The following is an 18,732-nucleotide window of genomic DNA, read 5'->3' as shown; positions in this document are numbered from 1 at the left end:
CTGAACTTGTCCATGTCAACCAAGTTGCCTAAATTGAATTAGTCACATTTGCTTATGTTTGGCCCATATCCTTCTAAATCTTTCTAATTCATGTACCTGTCCAAATGTCTTTTAAATGTTGCAACTGTATTGCCTCTACCACTTCCTCTGGTAGTTCATTTCATATATGCATTGCCCCCTGTGAGAAAAGTTGCAACTCAGGTCCCTTTTAAATTTTTCTCAAATTAAGCATATGCCGTCTAATTTTGGACTCTCTTACCCTGGGGAAAAGATCTTGGCCATTCAACTTATGATTTTATAAACCTCCAAGGTTATCCCTCCTATGTTCCAGGGAAAATAGTTCCAACCTACTTATTTCCTTATAACTTAAACCCTCCAGTTTTGGTAACATGCTTGTAAATCTTTTTTGCACCTTTTCCTGTTAAATAATACCCTTCTTATAGCAGAGCAACAGGAATTTTATGTAGTAGTCAAAATATAACCTTATCAATGTCTTGCGAAGCCGCAACATGACATCCTAATTCCTGTACTCAATGCTCTGATCCATGAAGACAAAATGGGAAAAAGGTTGAAAATTAGAAATGTGAAATTATTAATTTTAGAAGGGAGAACAAAGGAACAGAATATTATTTAAATGGAGAAAAACAGCAGAAAGCTGCAACACAAAGGGACTTGACGGTAATTATGCACGGAACAAAGAAGGCTAGCACATAGATGCAGCAATTAATTGAGAAAGTTAATAGAATATTAGCTTTTATTGCAACGGTGTTGGAGTAAAAAAGCAGGGAGTATTACCGCAACTCTACAAGGTGCTGGTGAGATCACATCTGAGTACTGTTAGCAGTTTTCATAGAATTCCTACAGTGTGGAAGTAGGCCATTCAGCCCATTGAATCCACATTGCTCCTCCAAAGAACATCCCACCCAGACCCAACCTCCAACCCTGTCCCTGTAACCCTGCACTTTCCATGACTAATTCACTTAACCTACACATCCCTGGACACCATGGACATTTTAGCGTGGTCAATCCACTTAACTTGCACATCTTTGGACTGTGGGACGAAACCGGAGCACCTGGAGAAAACCCATGCAGACATGGGGCGATTGTGCAAATTCCACGCAGACAGTTGCCTGAGGGTGGAATTAAACCTTGGTCCCTGGCATTGTGAGGCAGCAGTGCTAACCATTGAACCACCATGCCAGTGCTCTCTTTAATAAAGAAAAAATATTTCATTGAAGAAAGTTCAAAGAAGGTTCATTTGGATGATCCCTGTATGGTAGGTTTGTCTTGGAAGTTAAGATTGAAAGGTTTCAGGCTCACTGTAATTTGGAAGAATGAGAGGTAATCTCACTGAAACATACAGGATTCTTAAGAGAATTGACAAGGTAAATGCTGGAAGGATGTGTTCCCTTTTGGGAGCGTCTAGGACCAGATACACAGTCTCTGTAGATAGGGGCACCAATTTAAGATTTAAATGAGGAGGAGTTTATTTTCTCCGAGCATAGTGATTCTTTGGAATTCTTCGCTACAAAGTGCAGTGTGGGCAGAGTTCTTGTGTGCATTAAAGGCTGAGATAGATTCTTGATCAGTAGGGGAATCAAGGATTACAGGGAATGGACGTGAGGAATGTCAGATCAGCCATGATCCTTTTGAGTGACACAGCACACACGAACAACTGTACAGCCTACTCCTGTTCCAATTTCTTATGGTCTAGCAGGGAGGTAATATTAAATTTGCATAAGATACTTTTTCAGCTTCAGCTTGAGTATTGTGTACAATTGTGGATGCCGCATTATAGGATAGATATGAATGCATTACAGAAAATACAGAAGTGAATTACAAGAATGGTTCCAGGAATGAGAATCTTTAGTTGTGAGGACAAATTGAGGAAGTTGAGAGTATTCTCCTTGAAGAAGTCTGACAGACTTGACAGAGGTTTTCATGATCATGAGTAGGTAGGGAGAAGGTGTTTCCACTTGTAAAAAAAGAATGAGAGGGCATAGATTTAAACTAATGTGCAATAAAAGCCAGGTGATTTGAGAAAAATGTTTCCACACAGGGAGCGGTTAGGGAATGGAATGCCCCATAACAATTTTGCGATTCAATCATGCTTGGACAAGTTATAATGGAGTCAAGAACTAAGTGGGCCTGGAAGAAAACAAACTAAACATCAATGGGCAACTTATTATTTTGTAATTGCTACTTGATAGTAATGTCGATGGCTCTTTCCATCATTTGTTAATAATAAAAAGTAGTCTAATGGTGTGATATTTGGCCAGGGTGGATTTGTCCTTTTTCTCTGCACAAGATATATGTGGACAAGTTTCACATTGTTGGATAGATGCCAGTGTTTTATCAGGACTTGAACAGCTTAACTAGGAGCTGAGCTAGTTCTGAAGTATACCTCCTCAGTATCATTGTTGTAATGTTGTCACACCCACAGCCTTTGCATGTGCCTTTAGTCATTTTTAGATAACATGTGGAGTGAAGACTGGTCTCTGAGATGCTGGGAACGTCAGTAGGAGGCAAATGTGTATCACCTGAAGATCAATGCAAATACATCAGTCTGGTCTTCTGCACTGATATGCTGGACTTCCACATTGTTAGAGATTAATATTTCTATAGCCTCGATCTCCTATTGGTTGTCCTGTTGACCACCAGCATTCACAACTGGATGAATCACAGCATTCATTAAGAAAATTGCATTTTGGAAGAGTAACATAATAATGATGAACAGCAACTACACTCGACAACTTCCTAAGTTTCTGTGCAGACTGATCATCTCAGTGCCTGGAGACATATTTCACATCACTTTTCCCAGATTTTAATGAAGCAAAGATTAACTGTGGCTAAAATCTCTTTCAATGTCAGCCCCATAACTTGAATTTGCCTGCAGCTAAAATTGAACAAATTATTGAAATTTTATGTGATCGCCTTTTAGAAAAAAACTAATTCCTTAATTTCTCAGTCTCAATTCTGGTTCAATGTGAAACCACTCATCCTGACATTGTTGTATGCATATTTAAAGAGATAGCTTCTTTTGACAACAGGGTTTTTGTCTGAGGTTGGATTTAGTACACTTTTCTGCATCAAATCTCAATAGCAATGAATCCTGGACATTACATCAGAGATTAGATGTGTAGTATAAACCACATACCCCACTATTCCTGCTAAAGAGTACAATCTTTACAAAGGATTGGCATTTTTATACGTATATAATGCATTATGTGTTTATCTTTAACATGCAAACTTTAATAATGAAATATTAAATAGTACAATGCCTTTTTGTTTTTGATGACATCTGGAGTTACATTAATTTTTAAGCATTAAAATGGAGTCATTTGGAAAATCATTTGGGAAGCATTGATAAAGAGCTGACAAGACTCTGATGGCCTCCACTGGATCATCTTAATAGAGATACCTGCAGAGATGATGGATTTGTTGTAATCTTTCAAAATTCTCTGGGTTTTAAAAAGTTCCCAGTGTATTGGAAAATGTAAATGCAACTCTTTTATTCAAGCAAGGAGTGATACAGAAAGTAGGAAACTAAACAACCTTTTTTAGTTTTAAGCAGTAGAATCGTCAATCATTTTAACTATGACCTTATTTTATATGTAAAAGCATCCTGTGCCCCAACATTTACCAAAATCAGCACATTTTGTCTTATAAATTAGTTTGTATCTATTCAATCTTTGACATGTCATTACTGTTGTGGTCACAGCCTACCACTAGACATTAACAGACAAGAGCAACACTCATTGCAGACCACCATGACTGCTGCTCACTGTGAGGTAACTTTGCTAACACCATCCTATTTTAGGATAGGAATTTCCAGGGCCTGTTTGGTCTAGTGTGGTCTGGGAAAATCACTTGCTTAACCAACAAGAAAAGGTTTTTATCTTAAACAAGATTTATCTTATTTCATATTTGTACTATGTACAAGTTGCATTGATATGACGGACATTATTACAGAGAACATGTGAAAGATATCTGGATGGTCGATCTTATTTCTTTGAGGTCCTAAACTGTTCTCCCACCAGGTCTTTATGACGTTGCTGGTGGTGCTTTAGGCCTTCCTCAACATTAACCCTTACATGTTTATAAGATACAAATATATCAATAAGGAGAAGTAGGCTGTGTGACCCCTAATCCGCTATTCAAGAAGATCACAGTTGATCTATCAGTGTTTCAAATTTTGCATTGCCATCTACTCCAGCTAATTGTTGCTTTCTTTGTCTAACAAAAATCTAACTCTGTGTTTAAAATATTCAAAGATGTCACCTCTATTGCCTTCTGAGTCAAAGAGCTATAAAGTTATTCATACCCAATAGGTAACCTTTAAGTTTAAAACAGGGTCCCCTGCTTCTGGATGCGTCCACAAGAGGAAAAATAATTTCCACACCCACCTTGTCAAGAATGTTTAGAATATTCTTGCTGCCAACATGAATGAATTCACATTACACTTCATCAGCCAGGTTTTTGCTCATTCACTCAACCTTTCTGTATTGCTCTGCAAATGCCTTATGTCCTCTTCACAACATGCTTTCCTAACTATCTTGGTATTATTGGCAAATTAAGATACCACATCTTCGCTCCCCTCATTTAAGTCATAGATATGAAAGTATAAAATGTTGAGGCCCAGCACAGACCCATATAAGATAGTTATCATTTCCTGCCAATCAGCAGGGGACTCATTTATGCTCAATCCTTATTTTCGGACACCCAGCCGATCGCCTATCCATACTAGTCGGTCACGTTTTATATTGCACCTTATTAAATGCTTTCTGGAAATCCACGTACCGTATGGCTACAGGCTGACCCTTATCCTCATGTTACTCCTTCAGAGTAACATTTGTTAAGCATGATTTCGTTTTCATGAAACCAAATTGGTGGTTGAAATGAACTAGCATTTTGTTTCTGTCTTCACTATAGAGAGCACAAAAATTATTTCCAGTTATAGCTGGAAATCAGGGGATGGAAGGAAATTTTTATTTATCTTGAGATTTTCTAAGTACCCAGCTATAACCTCCTTAATGATCAATCTAACACCATTCCCATGACAGATGATCAAGCTGGCTAGCCTATAATTTCCTGCTTTCTGCCTCACTTCTTTCTAAAATAGAGGTGTTCTGTTTGCTACTTGCCAGTCTGACAGAACCTTTTCAGAATCTAGTGCTTTTAGAAAATTTACACCAACATTTTGACGACCTCATTATCCTCCTCTTTTATGACCACAAAATAAAATGAAACCAGACCTGAGCACTTGTCAACCTATAGCTCTGTCAGTTTCTTCAGTATTGTTTCCCTGGTGGTTCTAATTTCACCAAGTTGATTAGATTAGATTCCCTACAGTATGGAAACAGGGCCTTCGGCCCAACAAGTCCACACCGACCCTCCGAAGCGTAACCCACACAGACCCATTTCCCCCTAACTAATGCACCTAACACTATGGGCAATTTAGAATGGCCAATTCACCTGATCTTTGGACTGTGGGAGAAAACCGGAGCACCCAGAGGAAACCCACGCAGACATGGGGAGAATGTGCAAATTCCACACAGACAGTCGCCCAAGGCTGGAATCGAACCTGGGTCTCTGGCGCTGTGAGGCTGCAGTGCTGACCACTGAGCCACCGTGCCATCCTGACTTTTCCATCCATTCCCTGATTTACAGCTATAACTGGAAAACATTTTTCTGTTCTCTATAGTGAAGACTGAAACAGAATGCTTGTTTATTTCATCCACCATTTCCTTATCATCTACTACTAATTTTCCATTCTCACTTTCCAGAGGAGCTTCACTCACTTTATTCACTTTTTGGTTTTAGATAACTGTAGAACCTCTTGTTATCTGCTCTAATATTTCCAAGTAGCTTCCTCACACACTCGAGTTATTTCCCAATTGACCTTTAAATGATTCTCTATTGTTCGATAAATTCTTATCTGACTTGCTATTCACCTTTACGCAATAAGATATGCTTTCCTCAACAAACACTGGAAAAGCTGGAGCAACTCAGCAGGCGTGGCAGCATCTGTAGAGAGAGAAAAATAGAGCTAATGTTTCAAGTTCTCTACGACTCTTTTTCACAACATTTAGTTAGCTATGGATAGTGAGTCCACCCTTTGGAATTTTTTATTTACAGTAGGAATGTACCTACTTAAAGTATTTAGAAATTTCCCCTTACATGTCTGCTACTGATCTATCTCCCATCCTGGTCATGAAGTCATAGAGATGTACAGCACGGAAACAGACCCTTCAGTCTAACCCGTCCATGCCAACCAGACATCCCAACCCAATCTATTCCCACCTGCCAGCACCCACCCCATATCCCTCCAAATCCTTCCTATTCACATACCCATCCAGATGCCTTTTAAATGTTGCAAACGTACTAGCCTCCACCACTTCCCCCGGCATCTCATTCCATACACACACCACCCTCTGCATGAAAAGGTTGCCCCTTAGGTCTCTTTTATATCTTTCCCCTCTCACCCTAAACCTATGCCCTCTAGTTCTGGGCTCTGTTCAGGTTAACTTCATAACTAGCTCTGAATGACAAAACAATAAGGCCTGATTGCCTACTCCTGCCCAAGTTTCTATGTAACAAAAGAGACCCTTCAGTCCATCATGTCCATGGCTGTTATCAAGCAATGGTCTACTCTAACCCCGTTTGATGGTGTGGAAAATAGCAAAGAGGAAAACCTTATTCAGATTATATAGATGGGCTGGTCACATGGGCTGAACAATGCTGAGTTTCTCCAGCACTTTCTGTTTTTGAGCACAGAAATAAAGTTGGTTCAGTGGCCATGCCCATTTCCAGATATATTATGATTTCCAACCTGCAACATAAGGAGGCAAAACTGTTGTGCAGGACCAAACAAGCATTCTTGCTCTTTTTGGTCCTATAAGGAATAAGTTTTTGGACTTCTTTGCCTCAATATTCTTTTTCTCATTTGGCTTTCTGATAAACTGACAACATCTCCTGATGGGTAAATAAACAGGGTGTTATCAATGCCCTGTTGAACAGTTTCCCACAAGCAGACCCGAGTTCTCCCTAAGAAGCTATGATCCACCTCTCACAGGGAACAGAGGCACCTGTGCTCGATAAATCCAGTCAGTATTTGATATTTATTTGAAGTCTTCTGTATTCTTGTACATAATTAACAAATTGGTACAGATATTTTCTATGGTCTGTTGACCTATATATAGGCATATACATGCACACATAATGGAGGCGGAATTGGGAAATAAATAAATCCACAGAGCCATCTAGAGCCTAAAATTTGCAGTGACGGGGGCATAACTAAACAGAATGGAATATGCGGGCACAAAACTTTGAACAAAGGCCATGACAAAATAAAGTTTTGTGTATATTCTTGTTAATACAAGAAGAAATTGCACGTTCTATGCAATTTTGAAAATTAATTTATTCGTCATTCTCACAGAACCTGCAAGATACAGTTTATTAAGCACCTCAACAGAATCTCAAGTCCAGGTGTTCACCAGCCCAGTTATACCTACTCAAGAGCTTATAGAGAGATTTCCTGAAACTTGTCAGATCAGAATACCAAAATATGGAAAAGAATAAGAAAATACCAACTGGTCATGAAGTGTGTTCTATTCTGACATGGTATGCTAACATTCTGCTTCAGTCATTTGTAATAAAGGACTATAGTCATCATACATAACGCACTCTCCGTCTATTACTGGAGTGACATTAGCAAAGATCTGTGAAGGAACAGCCACAGGAAACTCACATAACAGCCTAAAACAAGATTTTAAATTATTTGTATCAATACAGAAAGAACAAATTTAATAAATGACTGAATATAAACTTTACATCTGAGTGCTAACTAATGTGTTATGCAACATCCAGCTTAGGGTCAGTTTCATTCCATACAGGAGGTATGAAGATTTCAATCCACACCCAGCACGACAAGCAAGATATATCTGACCACTCACAGCTCGCTGGCTTTAAATGGATGAGCCTGATCCTTAAAATGGCTCAAGCCTGCCAGCAAGGATTTCAAAAGTATCTTCCACCACCAACGAAACTGAAAATTATCTGGTAATTTGATATCAACCTCAAGTCACCAAGTAGTTACGGAGGCCATTCATGTAACTGGGCATGAAAAGTACTTGATGGGAACGCATGCAAGGTTGAGCAGAGCAGAGCAGAAGAATAATGCTGCACATCGTTACATTTGTATAAAATGATGTATTTCAAAATATTTCAAGCTTGCTAAATATATTTTTCAAAATTTGAGTCTTGACCAACAAGGCTGCAGTTCAACAAATAGTACAAAGTGAGTGTGTAAGCAGTCTCCAGGGTGGAGGCTTCCTGTCTCTATTCCTGATGAAGGACTTTTGCCCGAAATGTGGATTTTCCTGCTCCTCGGATGCTGCCTGACCTGCTGTGCTTTTCCAGCACCACTCTGATCTAAAAATACCACCTAACTATTCTCCTTCCATTTTTCAGCACTTGGTGCCGAGCCTTGTATCAAGATTAGAGTGGTGCTGGAAAAGCACAGCAGGTCAGACAGCATCTGAGGAGCAGCAAAAATCAACGTTTCGGGCAAAAGCCCTTCATCAGGAATGAGGCAAGGAGCCTCAGGGATGGAGGGGTGGGGGTTGGGCTGTGGAGAAGGTAGCTGAGAGTGCAATAGGTGGATGGAGGTGGGGATAAAGTTGATAGATCGGAGAGGAGAGTGGAGCGGATAGGTGGGAAGGAAAATTGACAGGTGGGACAGGTCAGGAGGATGGTGCTGAGCTGGAAGGTGGAACTGGGGTAAGGTGGGGGAGGGGAAATGAGGAAACTGGTGAAGTCCACATTGATGCCATGGGGTTGAAGGGTCCTGAGGCGGAATATAAGGCACTCTTCCTTGAGGTGTCGGGTGGTAAGGGAGTGGCGGTGGAGCAGACCCAGGACCTGCTTGCCCTCGGCAGAGGGGGAGGGGGAATTGAAACGTTCGGCTACGGGGCAGTGGGGTTGATTGGTGCAGGTGTCCTGAAGATATTCTCTGAAGCGCTCTGCAAGAAGGCATCCAGCCTCCCCAATGTAGAGGAGACTGCATCGAAAGCAACGGATACAATAAATGACATGTGTGGAAGTGCAGTTGAAACTTTGATGGATATGGAAGGCGCCTTTGGGGCCTTGGACGGAAGTGAAGGGTGAGGTGTGGGCGCAGGTTTTACAATTCCTGTGGTGGCAGAGGAAGGTGCCGGGAGGGGAGGGTGGGTTGTTGGTTGGCAGGAACTTGACTAGATAGTCACGGAGGAAACGGTCTTTGTGGAAAACGGATAGGGGTCAGCAGGGAAATATATCTCTGATGGTGGGGTCCGCTTGTAGGTGGCGGAAATGTTGCCGGATGATATGATTTATGCGGAGGTTGGTGGGGTGGAAGTTGAGGACCGGAGGGTTCTGTCCTTGTTGCGGTTGGAGGGGTGGGGTTTATGGGTGGAGGTGCGGGATGTGGATGATACACATTGGAGGGCCTTGCCTTGACAAGTGTACTTCTTCCTCATCCTTTTTTTCCCTCACTATCCTTTGTATCACTTTTCAGTCTCTCTCACTTTGTGCTCTATATCCTCTTTCTCTTTCTCCTCACACTTCTCCATCACCTTCAATCTTTCCTACTCCTATTCATTCCTTCATTCATTCTCTCTTCATCTCATTGATTTCCCTCCCCTCCACTGCCAGGAGAGGAGTGAAATCCCCTTATGTGCCTGTTGGTTTGTTGAGGATGTGATTGTCCAGTATTATTCTAGCAATAAATTCTGTTTGCCCATTGTCACCCCATGTACAGGAGAACTGGATTCACAACCTGGTACCAGAGTCGGCACTGGAGTCAATTTTATACATCATCTCAGAAACCTGTCTCCTAAAACTTCTTTTCCCTCATCAGCATAAGGGCATAGCACTGATTCCTGGCAATCTTTGCAGCTAGACTAACCAAGGTTGGTGGGGAGCAAAAAACTGAAGCCAGAAACATAATTAAAGCTGTGGCACTGCAAACAGCTAGATAGTTATGGGACCGATCACCTACTTCTCTCCAAGTTCTTCAGTTCACCACAGTTTATCTCTTTACTTTCCCTTCTCATCCCCTTTTCCTCCATTCACTCCTGAACAGCATTGAAATGTCAGCCTGGTTTTAATTAGACTGCAAGATATAGAAGCAGATGCAGGCCATTCAGCCCATCGAGTCTGCTCCAAAATTCAATAAGATCATGGCTGATCTGATTATCCTCAACTCCACTTTCCTGCCTTTTTCCAACATCCAGTCGTAATGAAAAATGTAATATAAATCCAAATCTTGTTTCTTATTCTATAACACCAACCAACTTCACTGCTAACACTTCATAAAGCTACCAAATTTCTTATCCATCCTTTACTATATCTTACAATTCCAATGCACTCCTGGCTGGTCTCCCATACTGGTGTCTCCATGAATGCAATGTAACCCAAAGCTTTACCTAACACTAAGATCTGTTCATATAAGAACTCCCTTGACAAACACCATTGATTCTCAGTTAATTAATATTTCTGTTTTGAAATTTTAAACCACATTTTCAAACTACTCTATGGCCTTGTCCCTCCCAATCTCTCCAACCCCAATGAAGTCAAAAATATCTGCATTTCATTAATTCTGGACTTTTGAGCATCCAGATTTGAGTCACTCCATTAACAGTGGATTTGTTTTTAACTACCTAAGATCCAAGCTCCAAAATAACTTTTCAACACCTCTCTAGAATTATAATTAGGTTTTAATCTCACATGTACTCAAGTACAGGGATACATGTCAACAGTGAAAAGTGCGCAAAGTCACCAATTCCGGTGCCATCACAATCTAAGATACAAAATCTTAGATATAAATTAGAAAAATAAAGAAAATGTACAGAATACAGAAGCTCTGGCTCAGGAGCCCTAGTCCGCCACCATCTTGGTCTAATAAGCTTCACTTTCGTCTATCAGGATATTCCACAAAATCTACCAGGTGACCTTCAAGCTCAGGGTCATTTTCCCTGGGATAAAGACTTGTTCTTATACCATAGGAAGAAAGCTTCCTAATTTTTTTTTCACATATTTACCACTAAGTGGACTAAGCAGTGGTTTTGGCCCATTTGTAATTGGTCTTTGGATGTGAATACCACGATTCAAAAGCATTGTTCTTACCGGAAATTTTACCTTGGGCACAATCAGCATATGTTTGGCATAGATTTTATTTATGCATCCAGAATGGTTTCCAGATTTGGCCAGAATGAGCCAGAAGGGATCAGGTAGGTCCCAGCAGCCTGCAGGAATTGAGGGCATCTCAGAGCTTAAATATATTCCAAGTTCAAAAGATGCTGACATAGCACTGCAAAATTTGAAATTCTTGACCTTGTCTTATGCTTGAAACAAGGGCAAAATGAGTCCAACTTTTCAGTCAATATCTTAAATTACATTTATAAACTGGAAAGTTGTTACATGGTATTTATTAAAAAAAAGTCCATATTCAATGTGCTCCTTGGATACCTGAACAAGATGTTTACAATAAATACCTCATTAAAGAGACATATATGCTATAAAGATTATCGGGGACATGTTGTCAGTACACAACCTGCTGGCGTCAAACTAATCTCAGAATATTTGGTAATCCATTGTTTCTAATCAATAACTAATTAACTAAGTACAATAGAACTTGCAATGATTCCTAGGTACCTTGTTAAAAATGGCTTTTGGCTGCACATGACCAGAAAGGTCGCCTTCACAACATCTCTGCAAGTCTTTCAACATCCTGCTACTGTCAGATTAAATTACTTTTAGGAATTAATTGACCTAAGTCAAATCAGTACTAAGATAGTTACAGCAGGTTGTCATAACAACATTGTGGCAAGTTGTTTTGATATGAATTTCTTCTCCTGACCTTTCATCATATCTTAATTTTTTTTGGTTGACCTGACTAGAAGATTGAGAGAGTACTTCTAACTTGAACTTCAGAGGGCTTGTCTCAGAAAGCACTCTGAGCATTAGATATTGCATGCTGGGTAATTGAAAAGGATTAAGGTTGAACTGGCATTCCATATCCTGGCAATGTTCTGCTAAAAAAAATTTCATTCAATTAATCATTATTTGCTATAAGACAGAACTGGATAAAAAGAAAACAAGCAGCTGCACTGGCAAAGTACAAATGGATTGCTATAATCTATTCAGTATTCTACCTGATACACATTAAGATATATCTAACAATATTGAAATAAGCTCTTTAGCATACTTTTAGAACTTAATTATAATCCCGTCTTTTAAGCACTTCATTTCACTTCAACAAGGTTAAACCCCAGTAGAGTACTCACTTTTCTTGATATGTTCTACGACCAGCTGATGATAATACTGGACAAGTCAGATTTCAGAATTGATAATAAATTTTATATAGTAATTTGGTTACTGTGGTGGCCAATCATGTATATATGCACAAGAGGCTGCCAATATACTTTTGGTACATGTGACAACAATAATTCAAACCAAATCAAATCAAATCCAATCAAAGGAAATAAAGACAACCTATTACACTGTACAAGAACTAGTTTAAATGGTCTTAAAGTTCCACAAACCTCAGTGAAATGTCACACTTTCAACTTTTAAGTTCCTCCTTGAGTTGCCTGGATATACTTGGTATCTTTCCATCAAACTTCTGCATTAACTTGATGTTATTTCTTCAGCCAATGTCTTTTCCTGAGACACTTAAACAAATTACTAACGCAGCTCAATTATTTGTTCCATAGATTCCCAAAGGTCCTCTTCCCAACCCTCCGTTTCTGCAGCTACATAGGAATTCTTTCTCCTGCCTTGGCTGTTCTGGAAACTGCAAAACTACATAGCTGCTAGAACAGATCATTTTTTGTTGAAAGAAGCTTGCACAGGCACCCTCTGAAAGAAACTTTCACACTGATTGAACTTTGGATGATTTTCTTGTTCTGAAGAGAAGCTTCCGTCCCTGTCTCCCTATGCAATACAAAACCTTGTCACTAAGCAACAACCCATTTTTATTATTTCTTCTACTCTCGTTGCTGGGACACTGAACTTCAAGGGTCTTTAAAGACTCATTTAAATGTATGTAAACAAAACTTCAAACATCCTGACACCACTAACTGAAAATAAAGGTAAAGTCGCCATAGTCCTGAAGATCATAGGGCTGCCCTTCCATTACAGAGAGACGATTGGTGATAGTTTAACCTGAGGATTACCACACCTCAGATGAGGACAGATGTTGAAAAGACAGGATCTTCATGGTGACCTTAATCAGTGTGGGAAGTAAACCTGCACTATTGACGTTATTCTGGATTGCAAACCAACCAATTGAGCTAAACTGACCTCCACTACTGACAGAACTCAAAAAATGAAACTGAAATTAGATCCTTCCTTTCTTAACCCACACAATTGAATACAAATCAAACTTAAACGCCATACATGGTTCTATCCACTTCAGAACATAATTTTCCAAATAATGACAATATACCATAAAACTTGGTATCAGGTTCTAAAGCCATCGATATCTTATTATCTGTGGTTTTCCTTCAAATAGATTTGGATTAGTGCTGAAATTTCAGGGCAAAATCAGCTCCTAAATTTCAATGTAACAAGTGACAGGCACAGCCACACTTTTATATTTATTTTTACTTATGGTATGAGCATTCCTAACAAGACCAGCATAGTTGCCCACCACTAATTGTCTTTGAGATAGTAGTTATGAGCCTCCTTCAGTCCATATGGTGCTGTTAGGAAGGTACATCTAAGTTTTTCTCTCAATAACAGTGAAGGTGATATAGTAGTCAGGATATTGTGTAATTTTGAAAGGAATTTGTAGGTGGTGGTGTTCCCAGGGGTCTGCTCTTGTTCTTGTTCTGGGGTCATGCTTTTGGAAGCTGTTGTCAAAGTAGATTTGACAAGTTCTTGCAGTGCATTTTTCAGATGTTTCCACTTTACAATAATGGTGGTGGTAATGATTGCTTAATGTGGTGGATGGCTGTCAAAGAAATGGCCTGCTTTGTCCCAAGTATTGTTGAATTACACATATTCAGGCAAGTAAGAACAGATCATTAGATGGTGGACTGTCTCTAAAAGGCCATGGGTGATCTACTCACTGCAGAATTTCCAACCTCTTAACTGCACTTAGAGCTATTTATATGTATAGTCGAGTTAGGTTTTTGGTTAAATGTAATCCCAGTTGTTGATGTGGAGAATTTGGCAATAATAACGTCATTGGATGCCAAGGGGAGATAGTTAAGATTATCTGTTGTTGGCGATAGTCTGTCTGGAAATATTGGTTTACTGAGCTCATTTTAAATTGCTTTTCCCAACATTTAGAGAAAAAAATAATCTCTCGTTTCTTATCTTAATCCTTGTGAACAGCACTACAACGGAATGTTTTTTTCCAATGCTCAAGATAAAAGACTTTGGAGGATTAAGCAATCAGTAAATGTACCTCACAAATATCCTTATGAAGTAATGGGATAATTTCCTGTCATTATTGCTTCATCAACAGTCATGAAGGCAAAGCCTGGTTTCACAGGGGAGCGGACTTTATAGCTAAATAAAACGTCAGTTACCTCTTCAGAGTAATTTCTTTGATGTTCAAATCCTTCTTTTTGCCTTGTTTGTTCTTAAAGGCAAGGATGTCAATGTTCATGATCTGGCATGGTTGACAGGTTTCCACTGGTGTGATATCAAAACTCCTAAGAAAGAAATCAATGTGGTCGTGTAACACTTTCTTCGACTGTCATGAGAGTGCATCTCAGACACCTTGACTGAAACAGTAGATATTCTGGATATTCTGGCTAAGTGGTCAGACAAACTCAAGTTGTGACTATATCAATATGGTATGGATGTTTGGCATGCCAGCTCTAATGAGCTTCTCAATGTCTGGTATTTGATCCTGTCACCTGATTTTCAGAAATTTCCGAAGGCAGTGCAAATGAAAGTTCTCAAACATTTTGGCATGATGTTGGTACACAGTCCACATCTTGAATGCATAGACAGAACAGTCTGATAGGTAAACTTACTCCCCTGTGTTCCAAACTGATGTGCAAAATTTTCCAAAGGGTAGAATTATCCATTCTTAACTATATTATATTGGTTTTCTGTGTGCATTGGAAAGCAAATCCATGTTATACATCCAGCTCAGCAGCTAGTGTACACTCATCAGCAAACAGAAAATTTTGACGTATGTACTTGGAGACCTTGTCATTTGCCTGGTCTTCTAAAATTGAGCAGTTTCCCGTCCATGCAATATCTAATTCTGTTGCCAGGATCACCATTTGAAAGGTCTCAGAGAACATGATGAAGAAAAACAAGCTGAGGAAGGCCCACACACATATACACTCTAAGTTATTAAGTGGGAATTGCTTTTATTACGCTCTTGGAACATGGGTGTTGCTGGCTGGCCAGCACTTAATGCCCATCCCTTGTTGTCTTTGAGAAGGTGGTTGTGAGCTGCCTTCTTGAACCACTGCAGTCCATATTCTGTAGGTTGACCTAGAATGCCCTTACTGAGGCAATTTCAGGATTTTGACCCGGTAACAGTGAAGGAATGGCAATATATTCCCAAGTCAGGAAGGTGAGTGGTTTGGAGGCAAAATTGCAGGTGGTGGCATTTCCAGGTATCTGCTGCTCTTGTCCTTTTGGATAGAAGTGGTTATGGGTTTGGGAGGTGCTGTTCAAGGATCTTTTGTGAATTTCTGCAGAGCATGTAGTACACAATGATGCTACTGAGCATCATTCATGAAGCAAGTGGATGCTTCTAGATGTTGTGCCAAGATGGGCCAGAAGACTTACCATCATCCAGGACACACTCAAGCATGCTTTCATGAAACTGTTGAATAATTGTGATGAACTACGTAGGCTAATTTTTCCGTTATCTTCTAAAGATCTTCATGGCTGACTGAGTCAATTGCGCTGTGGTCACATCAATAATTATGGTGTAGAAGTCTGTGTTTTGTTTTGCTTTTTCAAGGTCTGGGAACATTTGATAATAGGAACAGAAGTATGCCATTTAGCCCCTCCAGTCTAACACAATCTAACGTGACTAGCAAAATATTTAATATGCACATATTATAAATATATTCTAAGTATTACAAGTAATGCAAAAACTAGAATTATTGAGGTATTTTTATATTCAGGCTAGTGTGGATGCTTATGATACCAATATACCTATGACTTTAGTTGTTCAGCAAAAAAAAGCTTGGTAAATCTAACATTATTTTAGCTCACTTCCTTGTCACTAGCCTCTCACAATACCTCTCTATCTATAACCTAGTTGTGTGCACAAATCAATGCACAAATAAAGTGAAATTTAATATTGCCCCTGTGGACCACCCTGCTAGGGAATAATAACAAGAAATCTAACAGTATCCAAAGATACTGTATGCACATATCGTATCGGCTTGAAGAGATGAAATTTGGCACCAATAGTCAAATTACTTGTATTTTAAGAGGATCTTCAAGGTAGACCCATTTTGGAAATTAACAAAATGCAATCTGTTTTAACTTGCACTGCTTGATTCTAATTCTATGACTCTAAACTGCAACTTAGTGTATTTATTTTTGAATTCAACTAAATTTTCTCTTTTGAGTGATAGCTTGAAAAATGGGGATAAAAACTTGAATTGTGGAATAATTATGATATTTCATAAGCTATTGTCAAATAAAATGAGTTATCCTGCTCTGAGATAACCACTTTTCCCTCAGAGCCAAATAATCTTTATTTCTAAGATCATCTTAATACATGATATAACTGAATTCATATTTTAAATGTGTTTTAATACAAACAAAATATATAGCAACCACAGCATCAAGTATTCAATCAACTTTTAAGATTATGTAGAAAATTTCATAAGTGCAGAGTGAACTCTGGGTTCTAATAAGCACCTTTTGGTATTACATCAACCTGGAAGCAATGTATAATGCATTGTATAGACGCTAGACACCAACTAATGTCAAAAGTCTGAATAATATTGTCTCTGCCCCCTGCAGAAATGGAGTACTGTGGGCAGCACTGTTATAACGAACTCATGCTGTTAGCATTACAAAGTGTAAGGGTGCACTGAATAAGAGATGGGGTAGAGCAAGGACTAGCACTTGCTCATTATATTGCACAACTACAATTCTACCATAAATATTTATTGAGATTTTAATAATTTTCCCTTTGTTGTACTGTAGTTTTACTACTGAACTTCTTTTAGAATTGCTGTACAACAGGTTTCTTGGCTTGTGCAAACCATGCCCATGCAAGTGATCTACACAATGCAATTTCTCCTTTAACAGATAATGTTCAGTTGCAAAAGAAATCTATTGTACAAATAACACTTACAAAAATAAATGTTCATAAAGACAAAATTGTTTAAATGTATTCAGGTTATTGCATGCTGAATTTCTGAACTCATGCACTTTCAATAGATAAATAAATTTTAAACTTTAATTGTATATTAAAATACTGACAATATGTTTTCACAATTTTATATTGAAACCTATAACATCTCACTGATTCAGCCTGTGATTTATCAAATTAGTTATTTTCAAATTATTTTGAACTTTGTAAATGCACACAAACACTCAGAAACTGGTAAACATAATTAGGTTGATTCAATAATTTACATTACTGGTAGATATCAAATACTAACCCTAATGGGAATGTGTTTTGTCTCCTTCTCTTTTTGAGGATTTCGATACTTCTCATAACAGTCTCGCCGTTTGTTCATCTCTTTCTGGCTGTCATCTTTCCTCTCTTTCTTTTCTGCCGGCTCGTCTGTGTCACTTGCTGGTGGTTGCACTTGTTTCTTTGACTTCTCCACTTCTACATAGTTTTCATTGGTGTTTAGAAGTATCACTCCATGTCCCTCCTATTGTAAAAGTACACAAAGAAGCACATACTTACATTTTACAGACTTGAGCACGATCTTTAAAACAGGAAATAACAAAACAATCAGAAACTTTTTCAACTTAATATTACAGGGATTTTAACCACATAGTTGTCATAAATATAACAGAAGTGCAATCATGAAAATAATAAACAATGCTAACATTTTAAGATGCATGATACAACTGCAGTAGATGTAGAAATGCAATGATTGGGACATGAAGGATCTTGGTCAACAGATTCATTTTAAATTTAATCAGTGTATATCCCAAAATGTTTACACTTGGCCAAGTCAAGGATGTTTTGGTTTTCAAAAGAAACATTGCAAAAAACATTTTCAATGAAGTTGATACTGACATAAAGTTATACTCTATAGCCTTTTGACAAAGAAACATTATTGGAAGTCCATCTAAATAAGCACTGCAAAGCGGTTGAGGTAACCTTTCAAATGCTCTGTCAATCTGACAGTTTATTAGGATTGCAGTTTAACACGTTACCACCAGAAAATTTTGTTAGTAATTGAACTGTTTTGTAACACAAAAAATACGAATCTAGCAGTCCAACCATGATATATCCAGTCTGGTAAAGTGACAGACCTTAATGTTCTCAAAGTATTAAATTACATTCCATGATGGAATTCATTTTTTCAGGTTTGCTTCTTTAAAAATAAGTTTTCCAGATATTAAACGCAGTAGCAAATGTCAATTTCAAGACAGCTGCAAAAGGTTACCTAGCACTGAAAAATCTAAAAATTTTTGCAAACTCAAATTTTGAGGTGTAACTGCTTCGACATTTACCATATAATTTTTATCGTATGGGTAATGAACAATTTTCAGTTTTTGATTGTA

At 38.6% G+C, this 18,732-nt stretch overlaps 1 protein-coding gene across 5 annotated transcripts in view; it reads right to left on the bottom strand.

Moving 5' to 3' along the window:
- The window catches only part of arb2a (ARB2 cotranscriptional regulator A), a 570,831-nt gene that overhangs the window by 313,210 nt on the left and 238,889 nt on the right, over positions 1–18,732 (bottom strand). For all 5 annotated transcript variants that reach the window (XM_043709291.2, XM_043709302.2, XM_087999275.1 and 2 more), the window contains exon 7: positions 17,649–17,867. In XM_043709291.2, the coding sequence (XP_043565226.1) occupies positions 17,649–17,867 (219 nt within the window). The remainder of the gene's footprint in view (positions 1–17,648; positions 17,868–18,732) is intronic.

This window comes from Chiloscyllium plagiosum, unplaced genomic scaffold, assembly GCF_037043375.1.
Source record: "Chiloscyllium plagiosum isolate Xiang-an unplaced genomic scaffold, Cpla_swu_hap1 HiC_scaffold_2, whole genome shotgun sequence".
Taxonomy (NCBI): Eukaryota; Metazoa; Chordata; class Chondrichthyes; order Orectolobiformes; family Hemiscylliidae; genus Chiloscyllium; species Chiloscyllium plagiosum.
The sequence above is the reverse complement of the archived record's forward strand: the minus strand, read 5'-3'. Positions and strand labels throughout refer to the sequence as shown.